Raw genomic sequence first — 22,956 nt, 5'->3', positions numbered from 1 at the left:
TAATGTTGTGATACTATACTACTCATTCACTTTCTTTTCCACTTTTTTTGTCCTTTTTTTGTACGTTTTAATCTTTTTTCACAGCCTTGTTTTTTCTTTATGGTGTTTCCACTCATATCTAAAGCTGTATCGACGATCTGTTGTAGTTCTATATCAACATTCCTTCTTTCACTTAATCTTTCACAGTTTCAATGCGTATGTTTCAAATGGTAACAAAAAGATTAGAACTTTGAGAAGAAAACATGTTAAAGAACAACACCCAGATGTGTTTTTGTCTATGGCTGCTTACTTTTAGTTGTCTCCCACTGTTCCACTTGTTTGATTGAACTCTGTTTTGTACTATGAACAAAAAGAAGCGATGCCGGATCATATGGCGGCGGCAGAGTGCAGGGGCTTGTCTCTGCAGGGCTCTTCACCAACGATTCTGTCATGAATTCTTGAGTGAGCCCTTGAGCTGGACAAGCCATGGCCTCGGAACAAAGCTCGATCGCGTCGGGCGGTATCGATGGCTTGAATGTTAGAAGTTTAGAATATTGTGTTAGGAGATGAAACATGTAGTCATATACATACTCCATTTTCAGCTCCTCTTGGATGAAACTGGCTGCTGCCTTGCCAATGGCCTGCGCCTGAGCCAACCATGAAACATAGACAGTCTAAGATCCTAAGCTCTAACATAGACATGAACATGAACTCAAACCAAATTGTGGTTACCTTTTGCTGATGGCTGTTGCCCCAATCAACTGCAAATTTGATAGACCGGCACTTGTCGTCGTTCTTGACGGGCCAATAGTGATGCATCGGCATTAGACCTCGCGTGAAGAAGTCGTAGTAGCGCGGTTTTACGAGTAATGTAATGGAATCGCAAGCAAGAATGTATTTTTCACTAACAGACCAAGCTGATCCTTCAATATAGATTTTGTACCTGCAAATGAGTATAAAGGAATGAACAAGGAAAGTTGTTAAAGAACAACAAAGAGAGTTTCAAATTTTACTTATGAACACATTGCTTTGCAAGATCTGATTGCTTGTATCCTTGCTGGGATTCTTTCATCCAATCCTGAAAATTGATTATCCAACCATTATAAGAATTTCTATCCAACGAGCTCGATCGTGTCGCTATCGAGCTATGTTTCTACAGATATCATGATGATGATGATGCATATATATAGTTGTTGGAATGAGTTTGAGTGAGTTATGTTTGACAACGTTCGAACGTAAACCGATAATACCTGAGCAAATACACGAGCATTCCAATCTTTTTGGTCGGAGACATTGCATTTAAGTAGATCTTTTCGGGTTTCGGCAACCTCTGGATTTCCCTTCCAATAAGCATAAGGCTCTCTACTCTTCCATGGGATCTTTTTGTTCCCTTCTATTAGGTCCTTCAACAATGGCTCCCATGGCTTTATATTGATCTCTGGCCTGCAAAAGTCCAATAATGTATTCAATCATCCCAAGATTATATATATATATATATATATATATATATATATATTCTCCGAGTGTTCTTTTTGTGTTTCGATCCTAAATTTTTACATATTAATATCTTTTAAGAACGGTTCGGGGAGTTTAGTATGGCTATTTGATTTCCGTTCTTGGCTACATTTAATTTTTCGGTTTATGATTTTTATTTTATGATAAAATAGAATAATATTTTTAGAAATTTTCTATTTAAATTATTAATTTCTATTTAAAGAGATTTTTTTTATAAAAAAAAAATTCTTAGAAAAACAAAATAATATTTCAAGAAGAATAAGCACCCAATTGGCACAATTTGTAAGAAGTCAAAGGTTGACTTACCAACCCCAGAAGGACCAATCAGGAAAAACAATATCCAACGTGGAATCATCTCCACAATAACGAAACAAAGGAGGTGGGGCCGGCCCATTAGGCCCATTAAAATGGGAAGTCAAAATCACAGGCCAGTCAACGCAATCAAACATCAGCTCCAAATCAGGCACTTTCCCGGGGTACCTCCGTAGCAACTGTAGGATCCCCCACACCGTAAAAGTATCTCTCGTCTGAAACGACTTCCGATAAGTCTTCACATAAGCCTTCCCGTTCACAATCGCCAGCCGGAAATTGGCCGTCCGTTGGCCAGCCTCCATCGTGGCCCTCGTGATCCCCGTCCGGGTCCACGGTCTCAGGTCCTCGTGAATCCAACGGAAGTAATCCGGACACGTCACTGGTTCTGGATGATTCGGATCTTCCTCCAATGTCCAATTGGTCGGGTAGCTGGCAGGGCAGACACCGCCCTTCACGTTATTGAAGGGCGTGCAATCGAGTGGGAATTCGACTTGTCGTCGTCGGAGTGGCATTTTCGGTATTTGGGAAGTGTTGTTGCTCCCTCTAAAATTACCCCCTGCCCTCTGAAATCAATAAAACCCTCCTTAATTTCCGGAATTTAGACAGAAAAAAAGGAATTTTTTTTAAAATACTATTATGCATTAAGAAACTTACATTTGAATCGAGGAGACGCGTGGAGAGGAACGCGCCGGCGAGGAGGAAGAGAGAGAAGAAGAGAACGAGAGAGAATCTCGCCGGAGATTTGAGAGATGGCTTCAAGAGATGATCTGAGAAGTGGCGAGAGACCCAAGAGGCATAATTTGAAAACCTCTGGTGGAATCCGGCGTCCCTCATTGTTTAACGTTGTGACTCTTCAGCTTCAGGCCCACCGGCGCAGTTGACAGTGGGCGGAGGAGAGGTGGTCCGGCGAAATTTGACTTGTCGGGAAAAATGGTAGATGGGTGTTGGTTGAGGAAATGGAAGATTGAAGTTGTGAAGAAGAGAACAAAAATGGAGGTTTTAATGTGATTGATTGACGTGTCTAATAAGAACCTTAGAAAAGTACTCCAAAAATCTCTTGCCCCATTTTAAAATTTTAAAACTTTATGGATTCATTAAATAAATTCAACATAAAGGCTTCATCATACCCCAATTATTTATTTATTTATTTATAATTTTCACATAGAAATTAAATTTTGCAAGAATGATGAATAAAATGTTTAAAAGTCAAATTATGTACTTAGGAGTTGTAAAAATTATGTAATATCAAATTTTTTTGCAGCTAAATTAAATGAAACCCATTTATTTGGAGTGAGAAAAGGGCCAAAATTAATAATCAATTAATTGTGAGAGTTGAAAAGACTTTGTAAAATTGAAGGATGGCTTTGTAATGTCAGGAAATGTTTGGGTTCAACATACTTAATTGATCTAACCTCAATCGGAAGGATGGGGGTTTAGGTGTTGAATGACGTTTTTCCATGACAGATACATAAAAGCTATTTGTGCGAGTCGACCGTTGATACTCTAGTCCAGACTATTATGGTTCGAGGGTAATATTTAGCACTGGTTCATTATATGGTTGACAGTTCGAGATGGATTATACGATCATCTATTCTTTAGGTGTTCTATCCTCTAGTAGGATTGGATGGCCTAAGATGCATATGATACAGAAATCTGATAACAAAAAGCTAAAACAATTTGTAGCCACTCTTACCTGCTGCATTCCCATAGCAGTGCCGTATCTGATGAGAAACACAGCAGACTACTAGGGAGAGGTTTCCACACCCTTCTAAGGAACACCCTTGCAAGGATGCTTCGTTCTCCTCTCCAACCGATGTGGGATCTCACAATCCACACCCGTTGAGGGCCCAGCATCCTCACTGGCACACCACCTGGGCATTTGTAACCGCCCAAGCCCACCGCTAGCCGTATTGTCCTCTTTAGGCTTTCCCTTTTGGGCTTCCACACCCTTATAGGAAATGTTCATTCAACTCTCCAACCAAAAGTGAAAGCCCTAAAGAAAAATGTCAAAGAACAATATCTGCTAGCGGTAAGCTTCGACCTGGTACAAAAGAAGAGAAGAGAAGAGAGTATCACAACAGAAAAAACTATACCACTGTTCTTCGAACCAGTGCCAAACTTTTCCAATCCTGCAGCTAAACTATTGTATAGATTATGTTCATTCCTCCTTGTAAGTTATAAGCAGATTCAACTAGAAACATTCTACGGCTAAAACGATAAGGGAGAGAAGAACATAGACTAAAACAAATAAGAACATACTAAGTTTCATAATGGAATAACAGTTATGGCTACATCTATGTATCATATGGTTATTAATCAATATCAGGAAACCAAGGAGTAGCTGCCTCTTCAATTTCTCATCTGGTTATTAATTAATAATCTCCAACTGCAAACATTCATCCTACTGATCTAGCATCTTCTATATCCCTTGAATTTCGTCACTAAATGCGCGTATTGCCCCTTCTCGACCATATGTGTAATAACTTTGTGAGCCTCGGAAAGCTGTCCAGCGTTTCGCAAATAACTTACAAGGGTACTATATACAAGAAAATTTGGTTTGCAGCCTCGGGATTCCATTTCTTCGAGCATAGTGTAAGCTTCCTCGAATTCACCGACCATACAAAACCCACGAATCATGGAGTTGTATGTAAATACATTAGGGAGTTGGCCCTTTATTACCATCTCATCGAAAAGTTCTCGAGCCTTTTCGTGCTCCCCAGCTACTGTATAGCTTGTGATCATCACAGTGTAGCAAACGACATCAGGAGTGCAGCCGTTATTAGAAAGTTCATCAAAAAAATATTTGCAAGCATCCAAATTTCCAGCCCGACTAAGTCCATTTATCAACGTCGTGAAGTGAAGAATGCTCGGATCAGAGCCCACTTCCCTCATGTGGTTCAAAAGGTTTAAAGCTGCAAGAGGCTTGTCTCCTTTGCCAAGAACATAGAGAAGAATGTTATAAGTATGACAATCAGGAGAGAATCCGTTCCTGGCCATTTCATCAAGCAATCTGTGAAACTGATCCAATTTCCCCAATTTGCACCTTGCATACAATAGCAAATTATATGTCAGCATGTCCGAGCTATGACCATCAAGCAGCATTTGCTGATACACCCATTCAATCAACTTGTACTGTTTTATACCAAGAAGTGCATGGAGAATAGCATTATAAGAGTGCTTAAATGGCCTGTAATTGAACGTTTTCGATTTGATAAACCTCTCGACAACTTTCCTAGCCAACCCTGCATCACCACAAGTACATATCAATAACGTAAATGTCCTTGCAGTAACAGGGTACCCTTTCTCAGTCATCTCATCAACTAACCTCCACATAGCCTTGAACTCCTCACATTCAGCAAATATTTTCATGATCATATGATACGAACCCGCGGTGTGGTTGAAATTCTCAACCTTACCAGACCACACGAAGAACTTGTACCCCAATTTTGCACACTGAGTTTTGTTTAGAACATTTATGCTTCTCAAAATCCCCCTCAAAACTTCCCTAACAAGAACTCCTGAGACCTTTAGTTGGAGTTCATCCAAAGCCACTAATGTGTCAAATCCAGGACCATCCTGTTTGAGAACCTCAAGAACTTTTCCAGCATCAGTTTTCGAATCCTCTAGAAAACCCCTTCTCACAGACAAATCATCGCATCTAAGACTCTCAAACTCACAAGACTCTGATCTCTCCAACCCCTTCTTATAGGGTTCCATAACAAACTCAAATCGGTCATCACTACCAAAACTCCGATTCCAAATTGTTCGACGCACAATGAAAGAACTTGAAACCAATCTGCAGACTATCCGCGCACTCAGAAGCGATAAAGCGTTCATGATTGATACCCATTATCGATGAAGACTGACAATACTTAAGGAAATTGAGTAATCTATTAACAAAGCAAAAATGGGCAAGTGGGGAATCGCCGAAGCGTTTGTTTTCCCAAATTGGGCGGCACCCATTTAACATGAACACTCCCAATCTTGCAATAGGTATTGAATCCAACACAAAATCCTCGTTTGAAACATGAATTTCAATGTAGCAGAGAAAAATTTCGAGTTTGAATAAGACTTATCTGGGATTTTGCGATTTTGTTGCGATCTTCGAAGCTTGACGCTTGAAAACAAGCTTGAAAACAAGCTTGAAATTTGTTCTTCAAATTGGGGGCAACAAGTAAGATCGTAGTTGAACTAAACGAAGACTGAGAGTGAGAGTGAAGCGAGAGAAGACTTGCTAGGTTACCACAATTCTCGACAGCCTGCCGATCGTCGTTTCTCCATCCACTTTCCTTCACTTCCCACCGGTTCGACATGTCGAACATAAATTGATTATAAATATATTCGAAAGTTTTTATCATTATAAACATTTAAAAAAGAAATAATCTGATTTATCCTTTGCTTTTTTTCAGAAAAATAAAAATTAAATAAAAATTCACATTATTTATTTAAAAAAACATGAATTAAACTTTTTTTAACTTTCAAATCAATTTAGACCATTCGTTTCAATTGCATCGACGTACGTTTTCTGTCTTGCTACGAACGGGCATCGCTCGCCAAATAGGTTAGATTGGTGCAACTATTTTTGATAACATATGACCCTTGTTCGAGAACAAGGGGAGGGGCGAAATGATTTCTCGATCTACTAACAGCTTTCTAAAAAGAAAAACGTCGTCTCTTAGATGTTTTATATTGCTTCGATCTCTCCTATGCGTAAAATGTTGTCTTGCTAAGAGCCATCGTTTGTTACTCGTCTTTTATGTAAACCCGTATACGATAAGATATTTCTTAATTTGGAAGCTCATAATGCCAAGTGCCAACTCATAATAAGACATATTTGGTCACTTCTCAATTCATCATCCTCTTTCAAATACCAACTCCTCACACTTCCCTTCTTCTTCCTCCAACTATAATATCTCAACCACTCTCTCTCTCTCATTTATTTCTCTCTCTTTACTCAGAAAATGGCTGACGATGAGCCCAAGAGGCTGGATTCTGAACCTCCGTCCGAGTCCTCTCCGCCGCAAGTGGCGGAGCTGGTGGAGGAGCCGACTAAAAACGTGGCGGAGGAGAAATCAATCATCCAGTTAACCCCGCCGGAGAAGACGCCGGCTGATGACTCCAAACCTCTGCTTATCATTGAAAGTAATTTACAGACATAAAGCTCTTAACTTCTTCATTTGTTTTCATTCTTTTTCGCTTTTTGGAGCTGTTTGGTTGATGGGAAAAAAAAATTAAAAGGAAAAAAGAATAAAAAAAGGGATTGAACTTTGGAATTCATCTTGCTCTGTTTTGACAGAGACTGAAGCAAAAACAGAGGAGAAACAGAGTAGCTCAATTAATAGAGGTAATTAACTAGCCATATGAAGTGATTAATGTCAATAATTTAATACCCAAATGAAAAATTGAATAAATTTCTTTGTTTTTATGGCTCTTAGATGCTGAGCTTGCAAGAGTAGCAACAGAGAAGAGACTGACACTCATTAAAGCTTGGGAAGAGAGTGAAAAATCAAGAACAGAGAACAGGTACCCATAATTTTGTTGTTGAGTATTAAAGAGATCTAAGGTAGATAGCTAATGGAGTTCATTGAGCAGAGCTCACAAAAAGCTATCAGAAATTGGGTCATGGGAGAGCAGCAAGAAAGCGGCGGTGGAGGCTGAGCTAAAACAGATTGAGGTAAGCAATATGAACATGGAATCTGTTTGGATGCCGAGAAAATTTTGGTGTGAAAATATATGTTTGTGTTTGAGAACAGGAAAAGTTTGAGAAGAAGAAAGCGGAATATGTTGAGAAAATGAAGAACAAAATAGCGTTGATTCATAAAGCAGCAGAAGAGAAGAAGGCAGTGATTGAAGCGAAACGTGGAGAAGAGAAGCTTAAAGCAGAGGAAATTGCTGCAAAATACAGAGCCACTGGAACTGCTCCAAAGAAGATTCTTGGTTGTTTCTAAAGCAATCTCTCTGTCTCTCTTTCTTTTCTACGTGAAATTGCTTGTTCCTTCGGATTATATATGTTCGTTCTTAATTTAATCAAAGATTTAAGAAGAAGTTACGTATACGGTATCAGTTCATGTTCTTATTTGAATATGATATCAGTTCATGATCGAACATCACGTGTCCAAAATAGAATATTTACGAATACCCTTCATTTGGAACAACTTAATGAGCAAGTTGTTTAAGTTTTGGTATAAAATGAGAGGCTTCACAAGCGAGAAAGTGAGATTAAACATGGTGAAGCTGACAATGGTGGGAAGGGTTAGGGATGGAGTGCCACTTGCACAAGGCATTAGGTATGTCAATGAAGAGAATGACGATGTTTTGGGGTACAAACAGCAAGCTGAGTTCATACTCAAAGAGATCTCTAGAGGGGCTTTGTCACCTCCAAAAATGGTCATTCAAATGCATCATCACTCTTTCATGTACCGTTCAAACTCTCTTTTCTTTACGTTGATTTCGATATATCGGGTTAAAATATTTTTCTAGGCTCAATTCAATCTCGATCGAGTTTAAATTTTCTCAACCCCATCTTAAAATATTGGGTTGGGTCGAGTTGATTTGGGCTGGTCAGTCATAAAATTTAAGAACTTGGTGAACCAACTCAACTCATAAATTTTTTTTCCTGTGCTGCATCAATTAGTTACTTGATCGAGAACGGAGTGTGTTACATGACGTTATGCGATTCTTTGTACCCAAGAAAGCTGGCTATCCATTACTTGCAAGATCTGCAAAGGGAGTTTTCCAAGTTTGATGATGCCCTACTAAACAGCCTTGTCAAACCCTATAGTTTCCTCAAATTTGGTAACCTTTCTCAACCCTCTTCATCCATGCCTGCCCGACCTGGGACAAAAATAAAAGAATATACGTCTTATTCTCGCTCGTGTCCCTACTTTACCTCCTTCTAAAGAAAAGTAAATCATTTACTGCCAACAACTGGAATAGCTAGGTCGTGACTAAAATCATGCATCGTTGAATTGACATACTCATAACCTATTTGATTTATGCAGATAATATTATTATCAATATTAGGAAGCGATACATTGATACAAGAACACAAGTCAATCTATACAAGCTCAATGATGGGCGTGGCCAAACTGATCTAGACATGGTCACTTGTTCGTTCTTTGAAATTTTTGAAAGAAGGAGAAAGATAACGGGTAGCTGTTCTTAATTTTTAAGCGATAATAATTCAAATTAGTTTTTGATTAACCGAACTTTTGTAGATAGAGCGGAAAGATCAATTTGTAATGCAAATTCCTCTTCCATTTGGAGCTTTTCAATTGTCAAGGTAATTTAGTTGATTTTCTTTCATTTTCTTTCATTTTCTTGGCAACCAAACAAAGGGTAAGCATTAATTTTTGTTTGTATGGACAGGAAATTGGGTTGAAATGGACGCCAGTGGTTGTAACTTTTGGTGTAGTGCTTGTACTTTTATGGGCTTCCTTTCTTCTCTTCGACATCTCATTATCTCATCATAATCAATTTGTAATTCTATATAACAATAGAAAATTGTTTCACTAATTTTAATTAAATTCATTATTCCTCGCTAGCTCGTGTAATTTTATGACTAAATTAATAAAAAATATCTTTCAATTTTACGTCTAGTCCTAAAAATATTCCTAACTTTAAAAAAAATTTAAAAAATTATTAATTTTGGAGGTAACAGTCGGTAGGAAAGTTTTAAAAGTATTTCAAAAGTTTCAATAATACTCTTACAGTTAGTACCACGTTTCAAATGTACTCATGAGTTTTTAAGAGTAACATTAAAAAATTTAGAGATGATCTATGAGGTGTCGACAGACGTCTCGTAAGAATTTTTTTAATTTTTTTTTAGGTAAAGGGCGTTAATGGAATGCTATTTTTTTTTTTAAATTTTAAATCAAGAGTATTTTAAGGACATTTTTGTATAATATATACTTAAATTTTTTTTAAAAAAATTATTAAATACAAAACTTAAAAGTGGAGAGGGTAAAGTGGTAACTTCACCTTGCACCATAGGTTTGAATCCCTCTTTAGACTATAAAAATTGGTTTTTTATGCAACTATTTTCGTTCTAGACAACTGTACAAAATCGGTTGAAGGCCGCCTCTTCCCGCCATTGTCAACTCGTATAAATTATGAATGGCCTGCAACTTGGAGGCCAAAATTTCAGAGATATTACCAAGATGCAGCTTCGCGCAGCTTAAACAAATCCACGCTCTCCTCTTAACATCATCCATTCACCAAAGCATCCATGTTTTTTCGAGCTTTCTTCGACGAACCACCGAATTGGGGACCATGGACTACGCAAGTCTTGTGTTTTCTCATCTCAATCCCAGTTTCAGAACCGAAGTTCAATTCTGGAATGCGATGATCAGGGGCTATGCTTTTAATGGCCCTGTTGAGAAATCTGCGTCCTTGTATGGCGAATTGCTTCAGAGAGGGCTCAAACCACATAATTTCACCTACCCATATGTGCTAAACTCATGTGCTGATTTGGGTTGGTTCTGGGATGGGAAAAAAGTGCATTGCCGAATTATCAAGACTGGATTTTCGTTAAACTATTCTGTTTCTGATGCGCTTTTAAATTTGTATTTGAAAATTTCAGAACTTTCTGGACCTGGGGTTGTTTCTGATGGGAAGGTTTGGGATGCTCGCAAGCTGTTCGATGAAATGCGTGATAGAACTATTGAAGTTTGGAACCGAATGATCTTGGTGTATATGAGAACTGGGGATGTCTATGGTGCACGGCAGTTGTTTGATAGTATGGAAGATCGAGATGTCGTTTCATGGAATACAATGATTTCTGGTTATGTCAAAGTACGAGACGTAGCGAAAGCAAGAGAGTTATTCGAACGAATGCCAGAGAAGAATATTGTGTCTTGGACTTCAATGATTGGGGCATATGCCAAAGCTGGAGATATTATTACAGCAAGAATGTTCTTCAATAAAATGCCTCAAAGAAACGTGGTATCTTGGAATTCTATGGTTTCTAGCTACGTTCAACACGGGGATTTTCAGGAAGCACGGAATCTCTTTATCCAAATGCTATCAGAAGGCATAACTCCTGATAGGTATACTTTTGTTTCTGTTTTATCAGCTTGTTCTCATTTGGGGGATCTAGAGTTTGGGAAGTGGATACATTACTTGATTGATGATTTCTCTCAACTTGGAGTTATTGCTGCAACTGCCCTTATTGAAATGTATGCAAAATGTGGAGACATTAACAGAGCTTTTACTATTTTCATCAAAATCGGAACGAAGGACGTGTTTTGTTGGAACGTTATGCTGAAATCACTTGCCCTCCATGGAAAGGCTCAAGATGCCATTAAATTACTCTATTTGATGCAAAAAGAAGGCTTGAAGCCAAATGACTTCACCTTTCTTGGAGCTCTGTTCGCCTGCAGCCATGGAGGCATGACAGAAGAAGGTCAAATCATATTTGATAACATGCAGAAGGAACATGGGATTAGCCCAACGATCGAACATTATGGTTGTGTCATTGATTTGCTTAGTCGAAACGGTCGATTAGAGGAAGCGCTGCGTATAGTAGACCAGATGCCGTTTGAGCCTGATGTTGCAATATGGGGAGCTTTGCTGGGTGGTTGCAAGTTAACAAGTGATTTCAAGAGAGCAGAAGAAATAGTTGAGAGAGTGAGAAAATTGAGATCAAATGAAGGTGGAATCCATGTGAGCTTGTCGAACATGTATGCATCAGTTGAGCATTGGCAAGAGGCTCTAACTGCAAGGGAAAAGATGGAAGAGGAGAATATATTAAAGAAAACTGGCCAGAGTAGTGTTATTTATGCACCCTGTGGAAGCTCAACGTTCACAAGATTACTTTCAAGAGGATAATGGCTAACATCATGGCGAGGCATTTTCATTGAGTTATAATGGAATGATGTAGCAACACCTCAAAGAGTATTTATCTGATACAAGAAATCAAATAAAATCGAACCAATCTAAGTTCGATTGGGTTCGTATTAGTTCAATAACCAGTTGGTCACTAGTTTCCAAGTGGGGTTTGGTTTGGTTTGGCTAGCCCTTTATTTCTTACCAGGCATGCTTTCTTTTCTAATGCATGTAAGATGTGTGAGATCCCACCTCGGTTTGAGGGTAAAACAAATTATTTCTTATAAATGTGTGGAAATCTCACCCTAGCTGACGGCGATACGTAACAGGTCAAAGTAGACAATATCTAAAAACCAAATTCTAAATCCTAATTCCTTCGGTAGCGTTGCACATTTGGTTGCAATATACATAATACATTTATGGCCTACCAGAGGAAGTCATTTACCCTTTAAGGAGGCTAAGAACAATCTCAACTCTCTTGCCTTTCTCTCATGTTCAGGTGACTGATCATTTTCTGTGTCACTCAAATCAATTACATCAATCTTTTCACAGTTTCCCTGTTGAAATTTCGAAACTTTGCGCGTTTGAATTGCAGGTGAAGGGCTTAAGAGATTGATGACCTCAACGTTCTCTGTACCGTGAGCATGATCAACAATGGTTGGTTCGACGTCAAGAATAATCTCCTGCAAATCATCCAAACCAGTAGCAGAGTTACTGTTTTCCGAAACTATTGGAGCTTGGGAAAGATTTCGAACCGCCCTGCTTTCAGATTCGATTTCAAGCAACAGAGTTCGGAATCTTTCATCAATTTCAGCCACAGTAGCCTCTGACTTCTTTGTTTTTGTTCTGCACTTATTTGGTTTTCTTCCTTGAGCTCTTTGCTCTTCAAATTCTACAATCATCTCTGGACAGGCACTGTGGAAATATTCAAAAAGAAATAGTTGTGAAGTATCCAAATCGTCATTTGTTATAGAAGAAATTATGTAATGACACTCCATACCTCTGCAAGAGATCTGCTGGTACAACAGATGAACTAAGCCCATCTAAATTTTTCCATGAAACCTCATAGCATTCGTTCCCCTGGACTTTTCGGTGCTTGACGATTCCAGAAACAGGACAACTTACAGGTACCTGTAATAAAAAACATGCAATCAAACAGTATCCATATCAGTAACAACTGATAAAAGTAACTCTTGAAGAAATAAACATACCTCTTGAAGTGGAATGTTGAAACCGAGGTCTGATGTGTTCGAACGAAGATTAGCAAATCGTCGTAGATCTTTTTCTGCTATCTTTGGAAGAATGTACTCATCTGAACCATGCATGGGTTATTCACAAGCTAAACATCAAAGGAACCATTTTCTAGTTAGCTCCAAAGATGAAGGAAAAAAAAAGAACCTGTTTTCTCAGGAGGCCAAGCAAAAAATTCGGCACAGAACTGCTGAAGCTTGGCACGTTGAAAAGAATGCTGAATAAGAACCCTGCAGAGAGAAAAAAAAAAAGTGCTGAAGGCATATGAATTTAACAAAGTCTACATGCATTTCAAAAAGGAAAGTTTGAAGACTAATCGTGTAAATATCAATATGACACAAAATTTCAATGGAGCCCACCGTTAACAGACATTGTCTGTTCTGACCCGTTATGTATCACCATCAACCTCACAGTTTTAAAACGCGTTTTCTAGGGAGAGATTTCTATACCCTTATAAGGAATGTTTCGTTCTCCTCTCCAACTAATGTGAGATCTCTTTTGCAAACACAAACACAGAGTACAGAACTATTTGTAATGTAATTCCAAAGGTTCAACAAGCTCACCTAGTCACAGCATCAGAATCAGCTGAATGGCATTTGGGTCTCAAATAGGCATCAATGACTTGTGAAAACTCCTCACATTTATGCATGTACTGCCCATCCCCTGTACAACCAAACCAAAGTAACCCACATCACAAATCAAAACTTGATTGACCTATCATATCAGAATAGTATCAAAACTGCACTATTTAAGTTCCTAAGCCCACTAGTGAGGCTAAGAAGGTTGTTTTTTAGTTTCTATCCAAGGCTCAAATTCCCCTATTCCACTTCTTTTAGTGTTGAAAAAGGAGAATGAAGCTTGATAGAAGTAATATGACCAGAATTAGGAAGTCCTGGCTTCTTGGAATTTTTCCCCTTCATTGTGTAAGACAGTCCTTCAGATGCAATTTTTTGAAGGACAGTGCTATCTCCTACTGTTTTAACAATCTGACGAGCAGATTCCTACAAAGAGTACAAAAACAGCATAGACACAGTTACATGCTGCAGTCGAATTGTTAGTATAAAAAGCAATCCAACAGAGAAAAACAGGAGTTGAAACCTACACGACCCATGCCATAAACGCCTTGCGTGTAGTCACTGCCAAGAAGTAGGGCCAAAGCAATCTGGAAATCACAAAATGATTTGGTAATGATAACATATTTGATCATAGAAAGAGAAAGCTCGTCTTTCAAGTGAAACACTGTTACCCCAAGCCACCGCTAATAGATATTGTCCGATTTGGTCTTTTCCTTCCAGATTTCCCCTCAAAGTTTTAAAACGCGTCTGTTAGGGAGGTGTTTCCACACTCTTATAAAGAATTCATTCCTCTCTCCAACAAATGTGGGATCTCACAATCCACCCAACTTGGGGACCCGGTATCTTTGCTGGCACATTGCCCGGTGTCTGGCTCTAATACCATTTGTAACAGCTCAAACCCACCGCTAGCAGATATTGTCTTCTTTGATCTTTCCCTTCCGAGCTTTCCTTCAAGGTTTTAAAATGCGCTGTTAGGGAGAGGTTTCCACACCTTATAAAGAATGCTTCGTTCCCCTCTCCAAACAATATGGAATCTCACAATCCACCCTCCTTGGGGGCCCGCGTTCTCGCTGGCGCACTACCCAGTGTCTGATTCTGATACTATTTGTAACAGCCGAAGCCCACCACTAGCAGATATTGTCTTCTCTAGGCTTTCCCTTCCGAGCTTCCCTTCAAGGTTTTAAAATGTGTCTGTTAGGGAGGGGTTTCCACACCTTATAAAGAATGCTTCGTTCCCCTCTCCAAACAATATGGAATCTCACAATCCACCCTCCTTGGGCGCCAGCGTTCTCGCTGGCGCACTACCCGGTGTCTGATTCTGATACTATTTGTAACAATCGAAGCTCACCACTAGCGGATATTGTCTTCTCTAGGCTTTCCCTTCTAGGCTTCTCCTCAAGGTTTTAAAACGCATCTGTTAGGGAGAGGTTTCTACACCCTTATAAAAAATGATTCGTTCACCTCTCCAACCAATGTGAGATCTCACAAAAACACTCTACTCTCTTAAATCATACATTGTTCGAAATGTAGACGCACCATTGAGTTCCTTCCAAAGCCCAATTGTCCTTCAATGTCATCCATTTCATAACACACTACATGACCACCATCTCCTAATTTAACAACAAATAATAAGAATAATGAGTACATCTTTTAAAACCATAAACCAACTCTACAGAAACTTCGCATGCTCTAGGACACTCACCAAGGCATATGTCCCTATAAACTGTCCTCGCACCAAAAAGGAAAACATCTGAATCTGAAGTAAAACATCCATCCTGATCAGAAAATGATGCTTTAATAATAGCAATGATGTTCAATACAACAGAGATGCAAAGCAATAAGCATGTGGAGCACTCAAACATTATAACTAAGACTCAACTTACACATAATAGCTCTGAATTTAGTAATGCACATTGTGCTTCCCCTTCCTCGAGCCTACATTCAGAGGTATATGCAAAAAGATTCAAGTGCTCAGGAGACAGGAAACCATAAGATTCTGATTGAAAATTGAATGAACTCTTTCATTAAGCCAAAAACAGAATGAAAACTTAAGCATTTACCCATCTAGACAAGGGATACCAAGCGCCAGTCCTAAGGCTTTTGCCTCTTTTATCATTAAAGAGAACTCAGAACCCTTGTTTCTTTTCAGTGAGGATATTTGCTGGGAATTTGTGTCATTTTTAACAACCTGTCTTGTTGCATCTTTGGTAAGTAACATTCAAGCTAAAAGGAGAAATGAAACGAAAGTGGGTTATGAGAATTCCCACCTCACTTCCATTGTTCAAACGGCGTCTATAAGTTGAAAGTTTGATGCCAGGAATTGAACCATCTACAAACAGCAAAAAGAAAGCAAAATTAAACGAGAACCCATCATTTGTTGTTCGTAATAGCTGTGTAGTTTCATGTGGAGCATGCCTGTAACGAAAATAAGGCTGCAATTCAAGGCAATGAGCGCTCGAAGGCGGTGAAAGAGCCCTTTCAGGTAAATCTTCTGGTTCAGACAAGAATGCGATTTGCTTACATTTTGAAGCTGAACCATCCAACATGAGAGATCGATGCATAGCCTCTTATTCCTGAACCCCAATTCAAAATCCCAAAAACTCAAAAGAAAATACAGATACAAATACCCAAATCCCCTGTTTGGCTGCCGAGAAAATGAAGGAAACCACTTACTGAAGACGATGAAGTGGGAGAGTTTTCTTGCACGATTCTAAGATATCCCATAAGTTCTTTACCCCCATTTCTCCCGCGGAGAGGTTTCGGCTTGTGGGGGTCCTTGATTTCTTAGTTTTCGCTTTTCTTTTAAGAAATGAAATGAGAAAAGAAAAAATAATAAAGGGATTTCTTTTTGTTTTAATATTATTGTGGCAGTGTCTCAAAACCCACGTCTTGTTTTCAAAAACAAATTCTTTTGGGGGTTAAAGTTCCATAATTAGTTCCAAAAACAAATTATGAAGTTTCTTTCACTTTTGAAACCAAAGAACGGGTTCCACTTTCCACTTTGCAGATATACCCATTACCCAGAACAGCCCGCTCTTTTTTCAAATCTAGAACTTATTCCTCCGTTCTTAAAGCTTATTAAAAGCTTCGATAATTCCCCTTTACTCTTCCGTTACAGCAGACGTTATTGGAACCTCTAGCGGTTTCAATCCTCTGCTTTACTCCCGATACGTTGCCATAGTCCTCCACTTCAATCGGCGGTACATTTGAATCGAGTTGCGTTTTGAACTTACAGATGGGTGTAAAGAACAATCGTAAGATCCAGAAAAGAGGGTCGTAGTCAAATGTGAAAGGGGAGAGTTGTAGAGGATAATGAATGGGGTCCGACACGTTTATATGCCTCGCAGGGTGCTTCTCAGAACACGTGGTTAGAAAGAATATTGTGTCGGAATCCTCCATTTTTATAGCCTCCTGAAGGGATTTGATACCAAAATCAGACTCTTGGCGAGCCCAAACGAGAGAAAAACAGAGAAGGGAAAGAGGGTTATTGAGATTGGCCGGTGGGTTTCGCCGGAAAGTCTGAATGATGAACCAGAAGTCGGAGGAATGGCTACCCCCTGGCTGGACGGTGAAGGTCAAAGTGAGGAAGAGTGGCAAAAAGGATAAGGTACTGGTTTTCATTTCCTTTTTGCTTGGATTTTTACTTGCATTTTATGAATCAATAGATCTTTGGCTCTTGATCTACTTTCTTTTTCATGCTGAACTTGCATAGATTCTTGTGCTGTTTCTGAGCTAACAACATATCGTTGTTCTTCCTGTTCTTCCTGTTCTTGACTATGAATTCTACATGAGATTTCATTATGATTTGCAATGTTAATATGAAAAGATCTGATTCTAATGTTGCAGTATTATTATGAACCCTCAAGTCAAATGAGATTCAATTCTAGAGCAGAGGTGTTTAGATATCTCAAAACTGCTGCAATCTGTTGTCCTGAATCTGAAGAGAGCAGAACCTTCAAGCAATCACAGAACAATGTCTGTCAAAAGAGTCGACCCTCTACTCTATTTCTTTTGTTTTCAATTTTATTGTTATGAACTTCATTGATTTTTCTTCAAAAACTTGTATTATTCAAGCAATCTAGGTGGAAGTTAAGAAGACTTTAGCAAAAGGGTTACCTCCTGGATGGATCAGAGAAATCAGAGAAACCAAGACTGCTAATAGGATAAGAAGAGATTCAGTAATTCATCATCTATTTCCTTTATGTCGTTTTCATTTGTCGTGTCGTTTCGGCTTCGGATATGCTCTCGAACCGTGAACTTAGTCTAATCCGTATATTTAGTGACCATAAGATTGTAAAATGCTGAAGAACAAGCAAGTTTACAGATGAACTTTTGTTTGCAGTTTTACATTGATCCTGTAAATGGAAATGTATTTCGCTCAATAAGGGAAGTACATCGGTATATAACAAGTGGAACAGTGAGCCGATTAGCGTATAAATCGAGGGATCAGAGAGGCATCAACGTTGAGTTTCAACATGATGATATCTCTGTGAGTTCTCTAATGATGCTCCAAGTTTGAGTTTCAACAAACTTCGGTTTTATCATCTTTGCCCTTTTATTAAACTTTTGTCTTTCCCTCTCGTTCGTAGTCGCCTGCTGTCTCCAAGAAAGAGATGCAAGCGATTGGCAAAGCAAGGAGACAGATAATATGGAACGAGAACTTGTTGGAACCCCGTGAAATAACGAACGATGAAGCTATTTTTCCGAATGCTACGAGTGTCGGAGAAAGCATGCCTCATTCTGAACCTGATTCGAGTCATGGTATAGTTTTGAACATGCTACTTTAGATAGCAAATTCTTTCATTCCTTATGGATTTGACCCCTTCTGCCAGTTGAAGGTTAAGGTGAATTTAGTGACTGCTGCAGGAGAAATAGGCACTGACGTGCATTGTTCAACTCTACCAGAGCAATCAGATGGAAAGAATGATTTTTCTGAACTTGTGACGACTCCTAGTGATGCGCCAACAAAGAATGAGAGTAAAAAGAGACAAAGGAAAACTAAAGACGTGAACTTGACTCGCCGTGCTTCAAAACGACTTGCAGGGCTCCAAGCTGAGCCAGTGCTTGAAGTGAAAACAGGTCGCCGAGCACGCCCAGGTGCATGTGAAGAGTCTGATAAGCAAGCAGTCAGTAGTACAACTAAGTCAGTGTCTCAAGGTCTTGAGAATCCTGATGTCAAGCATGAGACAAAGGGCAGCATTGATCCTACTAAAAGTATTAACACAAACCCAGATTCAAGTAGAAAAGATGATGTAAAACAAGACCCTATTCTTAAATTGCCAGTGGAGGACTTATTGGCTGATCCTTGCATTGCATTTGCAGTCAAAACTCTAACTGGAGGAGTTTTCGACGCGTCCATAAGCTCAGAACTTTCACTGATGCCAAACGATATTGATCGTCCTTCAAATGAGAGTAGAAGCCTAGGCCCTAATGAGAAGTTGCCATCTTCGGAACTTCCTGTTAATCGAATCGGGGTAGTCGAGAAGCTAGAATCAACTTTGGAGTTGCCAGTAGGGGAAATATTGGCAGACCCTTGCATAGAATTTGCTATTAAAACTCTAACAGGGGAAATCCCTCTTGATGACAGTCCAGATATTGAGGATTATTTTCACCAACTTAGCACCTCGAAAACGCAAGGATCTAGTTCAAATGCCTTGAATTATTTCGGTTTGGATCACTTCTACAAGATGAATGTTCAAAGCCAGAAGCGGCAGGTTATTCAAGCTCTGGAGGCATCTCCAAATATTAACTTCCAAAGCTGTGGAACTGGTTTACACCAACAAGAATGTAACAACTTTATAAGAATAAAGGATGACAAAGCTTAGATCATTTGTATGAAACATGATAGGCCAACATTGCCTATGAAAACATTTTCAGGATCAAACGCATGTAATTCTGTACTTGTTTGGTTGGGAAATCTAATGCTACCAATTAGCCCTTGAATCAAGATTTTCATTACATGTTTGTAGTAAAGCTAGATAACAGGTGACAGGAAGCCAGATTGTGTTGGTGCCCTCACACCGGTGGATGCATGAATTAGGGGCCTCTAACGCCTGTCAATGAGAGAAACATTCCCAATAAGTACCAAAGAATTATCTCAAGTGGCTAATAAAGATGTTTGAACTCGATTTTCCAAGTTCTATGAAGTTCATAAGGAAGCTCAGCTAAAGAAATCAGAAACATAAAGTCAACTAAATTTGTTTCATATTTGGATATAAGCAGCAGAATCAGAAGACGCCGCACCTGCTCGAGCTCTCAATGTTTCGGTTCTCTTACTTCTTTCCATTATATCGACTAACCATTCAACACTGTCCTTTATCCCCATCCTGGAATCAAAACAATGAAGAATTTCAGCTTTCTAGTATGTTTTCTGCTGGTGAAGGATAATTTAATGGATAAAAAGCAGGCATAAAGCATATATTAGATGTCCACCGATGTTGGATCTCATCCCGTAATCCCATTACGAAAGAACTTTCGTGTTCTTGAGATTATGTAAATAGGATATATATATACGTACCCATCATAACCAGAAACAGCTTCAAACATGTAAACTCTTTCATCCAGTTTTTTAAGATCCAGATAACGAGAAAGTTCTTCAGCTGATACTGCTTCAGAAAGATCCTGCATCCATGAATTCAATGATGTGACAGCTCCAAATCAAATGTAAAGAACAAGATGAAAAATATGAGAAGAAACTTGATTTTGGGAAGATATTTACTATATGATCGTCAACAATACAACTTGATCTCATTTGTTTTCCAATTTATGATTGAATCATCACTGGTTCTCACCTGCTTGTTTGCTAAAACCAAAAGTGGAGCTCCTTGCAGATCCTCGTGTCGAAGAACTTTCTCTGGGAAAGAAATTCAAAATAATATCAATGCATCATATTCAAGTTCTATCACTGCTGATACCAACATAATTAAGGTATGGCCACACTATGGCATCACCTACCCAGTGCAGATTTGGAATCTTCAAATTTTGATGGACAAGCAGCATCGATTACATAGATCACAGCATGTGCCTCTTCATAATATTTCTCCCAAATAGACCGAAGGCCAGGCTGCAATAATTCAAAAAGGGGGAAAAAACTGAGATAAATAACACATTCAAATTCCCACCCACAAAACAAAAATGTAAGAGAGAGGAACAAGATTCTACAAAACTCTTTAAGACTTTAGATAATGTATTTAGTATAAAGAAAGCTAGCAACAACAGATTTTGTGTGAGATCCCACGTCGGTTGGGGAGGAAAACGAAGCATTTCTTATAAGGGTGTGGAAACTTCTCCCTAACAGACACATTTTAAAACTGTGAGACTGACGGCAATACGTAACGGGCCAAAGCAGACAATATCTACTAGTAGTGGGCTTAGGCTGTTACAAATGGTATCTATCAGAGTTAGACACTAGGCGGTGTGCCAGTGAGGACGCTGGCCCCCAAGGGGAGTGGATCGTGAGATCCTACATCGGTTAGAGAGGAGAATGAAGCATTTCTTATAAGGGTGTGGAAACCTCTCCCTAATAGACATGTTTTAAAATTCTGAGGCTGACGGCGATAGTAGCCAATATCTATTAGCGGTGGGCTTGGGCTGTTACAATCTAGCAACTTAAATATCAGCTATAATATGTGGGTTTACAGCATGCTTGGCACGAAGGGTTCAGCCAAAAGCGACACATGTATGCATTGTACTTAAAAAATCTATATTACAACACCATTGTTCGTTACATATCCATACCTGACCTCCCAGATCCCAGAAGACAAGTTTTGCATTCAACACCTCTAGACGCCCAATATTGAGTCCAACGGTTGGAACAATCCGATCAGGGGATAGACCTTCCAAGTTCGAGTATAATGACTTCAACTTCTCAAGCAAAGTCTACACGACAAAGTTAAAAGTGAATGGAAAGAAGTTAGCAAGCCTAGAAAGGAGCTGAAAACATAGCGTAAACTTTGAAGAAATAACTATGTACAATCAGTCAAGAGGGAAGAGGTTTACCGTTTTCCCCGCCTTGTCGATTCCTAGGATGAGAACATGAAATTCTGTCTTACTAAATATGTACTTCCAGAGGCCATAAAATAAAGAGAACATCGTGTCTTTTCAGTTTACTTGGGGTATTAGTTGCTCTTAACCCTTGGGATCAAACTTCATAACTTCAAACTCTCCTTTGGCCAACTTATTCTGCAACTCCACAAACAGAATAGAGATGACTTCCTTGGATAGAACAGTAAATCAAACTAAAGATCATTCCACTTTAAAATAGTTTTGCATCGGTAATCGCCCCTCGCTCCCCTAAACATATTGTTCTAGAGAGAAACAGGGAGGCAGCTCAGAGAATTCATTAAACATAATAGATGTGACAAATTATATACCATTCAGCATGAATCTCTCTTAACCAGAATTGATTTCATTTTAACCTCCTAATTATGGTTCATTAACTTCTAAGAACTTCAATTACATTTCAACAAAAAGTACCCTCTACCAAGAAGTTAGAGGTTCAAATAATATGATAAACTTAAGATTCAACAAACTCATGAAAGATTTCACTTCAACGCAAATATGAACTCTCTTAAATCATCAACCTTCTCCATAATTAAAATCCAAATGAAGGGTAATTTATTTTTAAACTTACTGTCTCTTCTCCTATCCATTAAGTCCGGTTCCATGAGAATTCAAATTATAGCTCAAATTTAGAAACTCAAGAAAATCTGCAAAGCTTTTGCAAAGTCAATGAAAGTTCAGACATAAGAAGAACAATCCAAGCTTGGTGTTAAAACATCACAGGATTTCAAAAGCAACCTCCATAGAAATGTTGTCATGGGGGAAGAAAACGAAAGAAAATACAATAACACACTCCCTTGCTCATTCATAGCTTCGTATAAAAAAGGGGTTCTATACACCGTTTCATAAAATCGTTTCTACAAGCCGAGAAATCTTTTCAGAGGCGATTCAAAGCAAAATTATCGTCCACCATATTCCAAATGGCAAACCATATGCACCATCGAGGGTGGAAATGAGGAGCAAAAGACACACAATAAGAATCGAAATCAACTTCATACGAGAATCCGTGTTACTCAAAACATTGCAATAGGAAAGATCAAACATCGAGCGACCCGAAACAATTGCAATGAAACACAAGAGAATTCCATCATAAACAAAAATGGAAATGGAAAAATACCCAGTTGATTTTTGGCGATCGAAGCCGTAAATGAATCAGATCAGGCAATCTGATGCAAATTTAATTGAAACCCATTACAAATTCGGATCGATAAAACAGATATAAAGTCGGATTCAAAGTGTATTAAAGAAGGGATTAGTGAAAGAAGTGGCGGTAGTGCAGGGCTTTACCTTTCAGTGCAGCAAAGACGAGCTCCCACCGTCTGAAAGTAGACCAAAATTCTGTCTCAGACTCCCAATTTCTCCCGATTGCCGCAATTGCAAAGCAATGTTCTCCCACTCCCTTCCACCAATAGATTTTTTTTTTTTTTTTTTTTTTTGG

The 22,956-nt window shown here is 38.9% G+C and overlaps 8 protein-coding genes across 13 annotated transcripts; 4 read left to right on the top strand and 4 right to left on the bottom strand.

The window, feature by feature from the left end:
* Window positions 1–143: 143 nt before the first annotated feature.
* On the bottom strand, window positions 144–2,870 carry LOC111449238 (protein O-glucosyltransferase 1). Of its 2 annotated transcripts, XM_023089043.1 has the most exons (7): window positions 2,461–2,870; window positions 1,801–2,369; window positions 1,230–1,422; window positions 993–1,057; window positions 798–922; window positions 712–758; window positions 144–626 (listed from the first exon to the last, which is right to left on the bottom strand). In XM_023089043.1, exons 1-7 carry the CDS (start codon window positions 2,638–2,640, stop codon window positions 276–278), a joined length of 1,530 nt encoding a protein of 509 aa, XP_022944811.1. In that variant the 5' UTR covers window positions 2,641–2,870; the 3' UTR covers window positions 144–275. The 2 variants fall into 2 exon arrangements, with proteins under 2 accessions (XP_022944811.1, XP_022944810.1); XM_023089042.1 differs by having other exon boundaries at window positions 712–922; window positions 2,461–2,865.
* Window positions 2,871–4,076: 1,206 nt separating this feature from the next.
* Window positions 4,077–6,117, bottom strand: LOC111449239 (pentatricopeptide repeat-containing protein At1g55630-like). The gene is made up of 2 exons (XM_023089044.1): window positions 6,050–6,117; window positions 4,077–5,960 (listed from the first exon to the last, which is right to left on the bottom strand). Exon 2 carries the CDS (start codon window positions 5,641–5,643, stop codon window positions 4,216–4,218), a length of 1,428 nt encoding a protein of 475 aa, XP_022944812.1. The 5' UTR covers window positions 5,644–5,960; window positions 6,050–6,117; the 3' UTR covers window positions 4,077–4,215.
* A 572-nt stretch (window positions 6,118–6,689) lies between these two features.
* Window positions 6,690–7,858, top strand: LOC111449242 (remorin). The gene is made up of 5 exons (XM_023089051.1): window positions 6,690–6,948; window positions 7,103–7,150; window positions 7,242–7,329; window positions 7,399–7,480; window positions 7,560–7,858. The coding sequence occupies exons 1-5, from the start codon at window positions 6,768–6,770 to the stop codon at window positions 7,752–7,754; spliced, it is 594 nt and encodes a 197-aa protein (XP_022944819.1). The 5' UTR covers window positions 6,690–6,767; the 3' UTR covers window positions 7,755–7,858.
* Window positions 7,859–7,883: 25 nt separating this feature from the next.
* On the top strand, window positions 7,884–9,349 carry LOC111449240 (25.3 kDa vesicle transport protein). 2 transcript variants are annotated; one of them, XM_023089046.1, is made up of 5 exons: window positions 7,884–8,222; window positions 8,441–8,601; window positions 8,808–8,957; window positions 9,024–9,088; window positions 9,175–9,349. In XM_023089046.1, exons 1-5 carry the CDS (start codon window positions 7,903–7,905, stop codon window positions 9,319–9,321), a joined length of 843 nt encoding a protein of 280 aa, XP_022944814.1. In that variant the 5' UTR covers window positions 7,884–7,902; the 3' UTR covers window positions 9,322–9,349. The 2 variants fall into 2 exon arrangements, with proteins under 2 accessions (XP_022944814.1, XP_022944815.1); XM_023089047.1 differs by lacking the exon at window positions 9,024–9,088.
* A 515-nt stretch (window positions 9,350–9,864) lies between these two features.
* Window positions 9,865–11,904, top strand: LOC111449234 (pentatricopeptide repeat-containing protein At3g29230-like). The gene has a single exon (XM_023089038.1). It carries the CDS (start codon window positions 9,922–9,924, stop codon window positions 11,632–11,634), a length of 1,713 nt encoding a protein of 570 aa, XP_022944806.1. The 5' UTR covers window positions 9,865–9,921; the 3' UTR covers window positions 11,635–11,904.
* Window positions 11,905–11,992: 88 nt separating this feature from the next.
* On the bottom strand, window positions 11,993–16,290 carry LOC111449235 (flap endonuclease GEN-like 2). The gene is made up of 14 exons (XM_023089039.1): window positions 16,131–16,290; window positions 15,873–16,030; window positions 15,725–15,786; window positions 15,518–15,645; window positions 15,341–15,392; window positions 15,160–15,232; window positions 14,994–15,067; window positions 13,985–14,044; window positions 13,760–13,883; window positions 13,446–13,545; window positions 13,030–13,112; window positions 12,843–12,943; window positions 12,632–12,762; window positions 11,993–12,546 (listed from the first exon to the last, which is right to left on the bottom strand). Exons 1-14 carry the CDS (start codon window positions 16,196–16,198, stop codon window positions 12,069–12,071), a joined length of 1,692 nt encoding a protein of 563 aa, XP_022944807.1. The 5' UTR covers window positions 16,199–16,290; the 3' UTR covers window positions 11,993–12,068.
* Window positions 16,291–16,412: 122 nt separating this feature from the next.
* LOC111449236 (methyl-CpG-binding domain-containing protein 13) lies at window positions 16,413–19,395 on the top strand. Of its 2 annotated transcripts, none has more exons than XM_023089040.1 (6): window positions 16,413–17,064; window positions 17,304–17,432; window positions 17,540–17,635; window positions 17,800–17,946; window positions 18,047–18,218; window positions 18,312–19,395. In XM_023089040.1, exons 1-6 carry the CDS (start codon window positions 16,981–16,983, stop codon window positions 19,280–19,282), a joined length of 1,599 nt encoding a protein of 532 aa, XP_022944808.1. In that variant the 5' UTR covers window positions 16,413–16,980; the 3' UTR covers window positions 19,283–19,395. The 2 variants fall into 2 exon arrangements, with proteins under 2 accessions (XP_022944808.1, XP_022944809.1); XM_023089041.1 differs by having other exon boundaries at window positions 16,423–17,064; window positions 18,324–19,395.
* LOC111449241 (ADP-ribosylation factor-related protein 1) lies at window positions 19,232–22,938 on the bottom strand. Of its 3 annotated transcripts, none has more exons than XM_023089048.1 (8): window positions 22,808–22,938; window positions 21,456–21,643; window positions 21,195–21,335; window positions 20,412–20,520; window positions 20,249–20,310; window positions 19,975–20,078; window positions 19,701–19,783; window positions 19,232–19,510 (listed from the first exon to the last, which is right to left on the bottom strand). In XM_023089048.1, exons 2-8 carry the CDS (start codon window positions 21,546–21,548, stop codon window positions 19,494–19,496), a joined length of 609 nt encoding a protein of 202 aa, XP_022944816.1. In that variant the 5' UTR covers window positions 21,549–21,643; window positions 22,808–22,938; the 3' UTR covers window positions 19,232–19,493. The 3 variants fall into 3 exon arrangements, with proteins under 3 accessions (XP_022944816.1, XP_022944817.1, XP_022944818.1); XM_023089049.1 differs by having other exon boundaries at window positions 21,456–21,638; window positions 22,806–22,936; XM_023089050.1 differs by lacking the exon at window positions 22,808–22,938 and adding an exon at window positions 22,636–22,684 and having other exon boundaries at window positions 21,456–21,638.
* Between the last annotated feature and the right edge of the window lie 18 nt (window positions 22,939–22,956).

This window comes from Cucurbita moschata, unplaced genomic scaffold, assembly GCF_002738365.1.
Source record: "Cucurbita moschata cultivar Rifu unplaced genomic scaffold, Cmos_1.0 Cmo_Scf00011, whole genome shotgun sequence".
NCBI classification, from domain to species: Eukaryota; Viridiplantae; Streptophyta; class Magnoliopsida; order Cucurbitales; family Cucurbitaceae; genus Cucurbita; species Cucurbita moschata.
The sequence above is the reverse complement of the archived record's forward strand: the minus strand, read 5'-3'. Positions and strand labels throughout refer to the sequence as shown.

Coding starts and splice junctions, on each gene's coding strand:
- LOC111449238 (XM_023089042.1), bottom strand. CDS start 2,640: ATGAGGGACGCCGGATTCCACCAGAGGTTTTCAAATTATGCCTCTTGG. Junction 2,370..2,460: donor CGCGTCTCCTCGATTCAAAT/GTAAGTTTCTTA, acceptor TATTGATTTCAG/AGGGCAGGGGGTAATTTTAG. Junction 923..992: donor GCAAAGCAATGTGTTCATAA/GTAAAATTTGAA, acceptor ACTCATTTGCAG/GTACAAAATCTATATTGAAG.
- LOC111449239 (XM_023089044.1), bottom strand. CDS start 5,643: ATGAACGCTTTATCGCTTCTGAGTGCGCGGATAGTCTGCAGATTGGTT.
- LOC111449242 (XM_023089051.1), top strand. CDS start 6,768: ATGGCTGACGATGAGCCCAAGAGGCTGGATTCTGAACCTCCGTCCGAG. Junction 7,151..7,241: donor GAGTAGCTCAATTAATAGAG/GTAATTAACTAG, acceptor TATGGCTCTTAG/ATGCTGAGCTTGCAAGAGTA. Junction 7,330..7,398: donor AAATCAAGAACAGAGAACAG/GTACCCATAATT, acceptor TTCATTGAGCAG/AGCTCACAAAAAGCTATCAG.
- LOC111449240 (XM_023089046.1), top strand. CDS start 7,903: ATGATCGAACATCACGTGTCCAAAATAGAATATTTACGAATACCCTTC. Junction 8,223..8,440: donor ATGCATCATCACTCTTTCAT/GTACCGTTCAAA, acceptor TGCATCAATTAG/TTACTTGATCGAGAACGGAG. Junction 8,602..8,807: donor CTATAGTTTCCTCAAATTTG/GTAACCTTTCTC, acceptor TGATTTATGCAG/ATAATATTATTATCAATATT.
- LOC111449234 (XM_023089038.1), top strand. CDS start 9,922: ATGGCCTGCAACTTGGAGGCCAAAATTTCAGAGATATTACCAAGATGC.
- LOC111449235 (XM_023089039.1), bottom strand. CDS start 16,198: ATGGGGGTAAAGAACTTATGGGATATCTTAGAATCGTGCAAGAAAACT. Junction 15,233..15,340: donor TAAATTCAGAGCTATTATGT/GTAAGTTGAGTC, acceptor TTTTCTGATCAG/GATGGATGTTTTACTTCAGA. Junction 12,944..13,029: donor TTGGCCTCCTGAGAAAACAG/GTTCTTTTTTTT, acceptor TGCATGGTTCAG/ATGAGTACATTCTTCCAAAG.
- LOC111449236 (XM_023089040.1), top strand. CDS start 16,981: ATGATGAACCAGAAGTCGGAGGAATGGCTACCCCCTGGCTGGACGGTG. Junction 17,433..17,539: donor TCAAGCAATCACAGAACAAT/GTCTGTCAAAAG, acceptor CAAGCAATCTAG/GTGGAAGTTAAGAAGACTTT. Junction 17,636..17,799: donor ATAGGATAAGAAGAGATTCA/GTAATTCATCAT, acceptor TTTTGTTTGCAG/TTTTACATTGATCCTGTAAA.
- LOC111449241 (XM_023089048.1), bottom strand. CDS start 21,548: ATGTTCTCTTTATTTTATGGCCTCTGGAAGTACATATTTAGTAAGACA. Junction 21,336..21,455: donor TCGACAAGGCGGGGAAAACG/GTAAACCTCTTC, acceptor TTTGTCGTGTAG/ACTTTGCTTGAGAAGTTGAA. Junction 19,784..19,974: donor GCTGTTTCTGGTTATGATGG/GTACGTATATAT, acceptor TTTTGATTCCAG/GATGGGGATAAAGGACAGTG.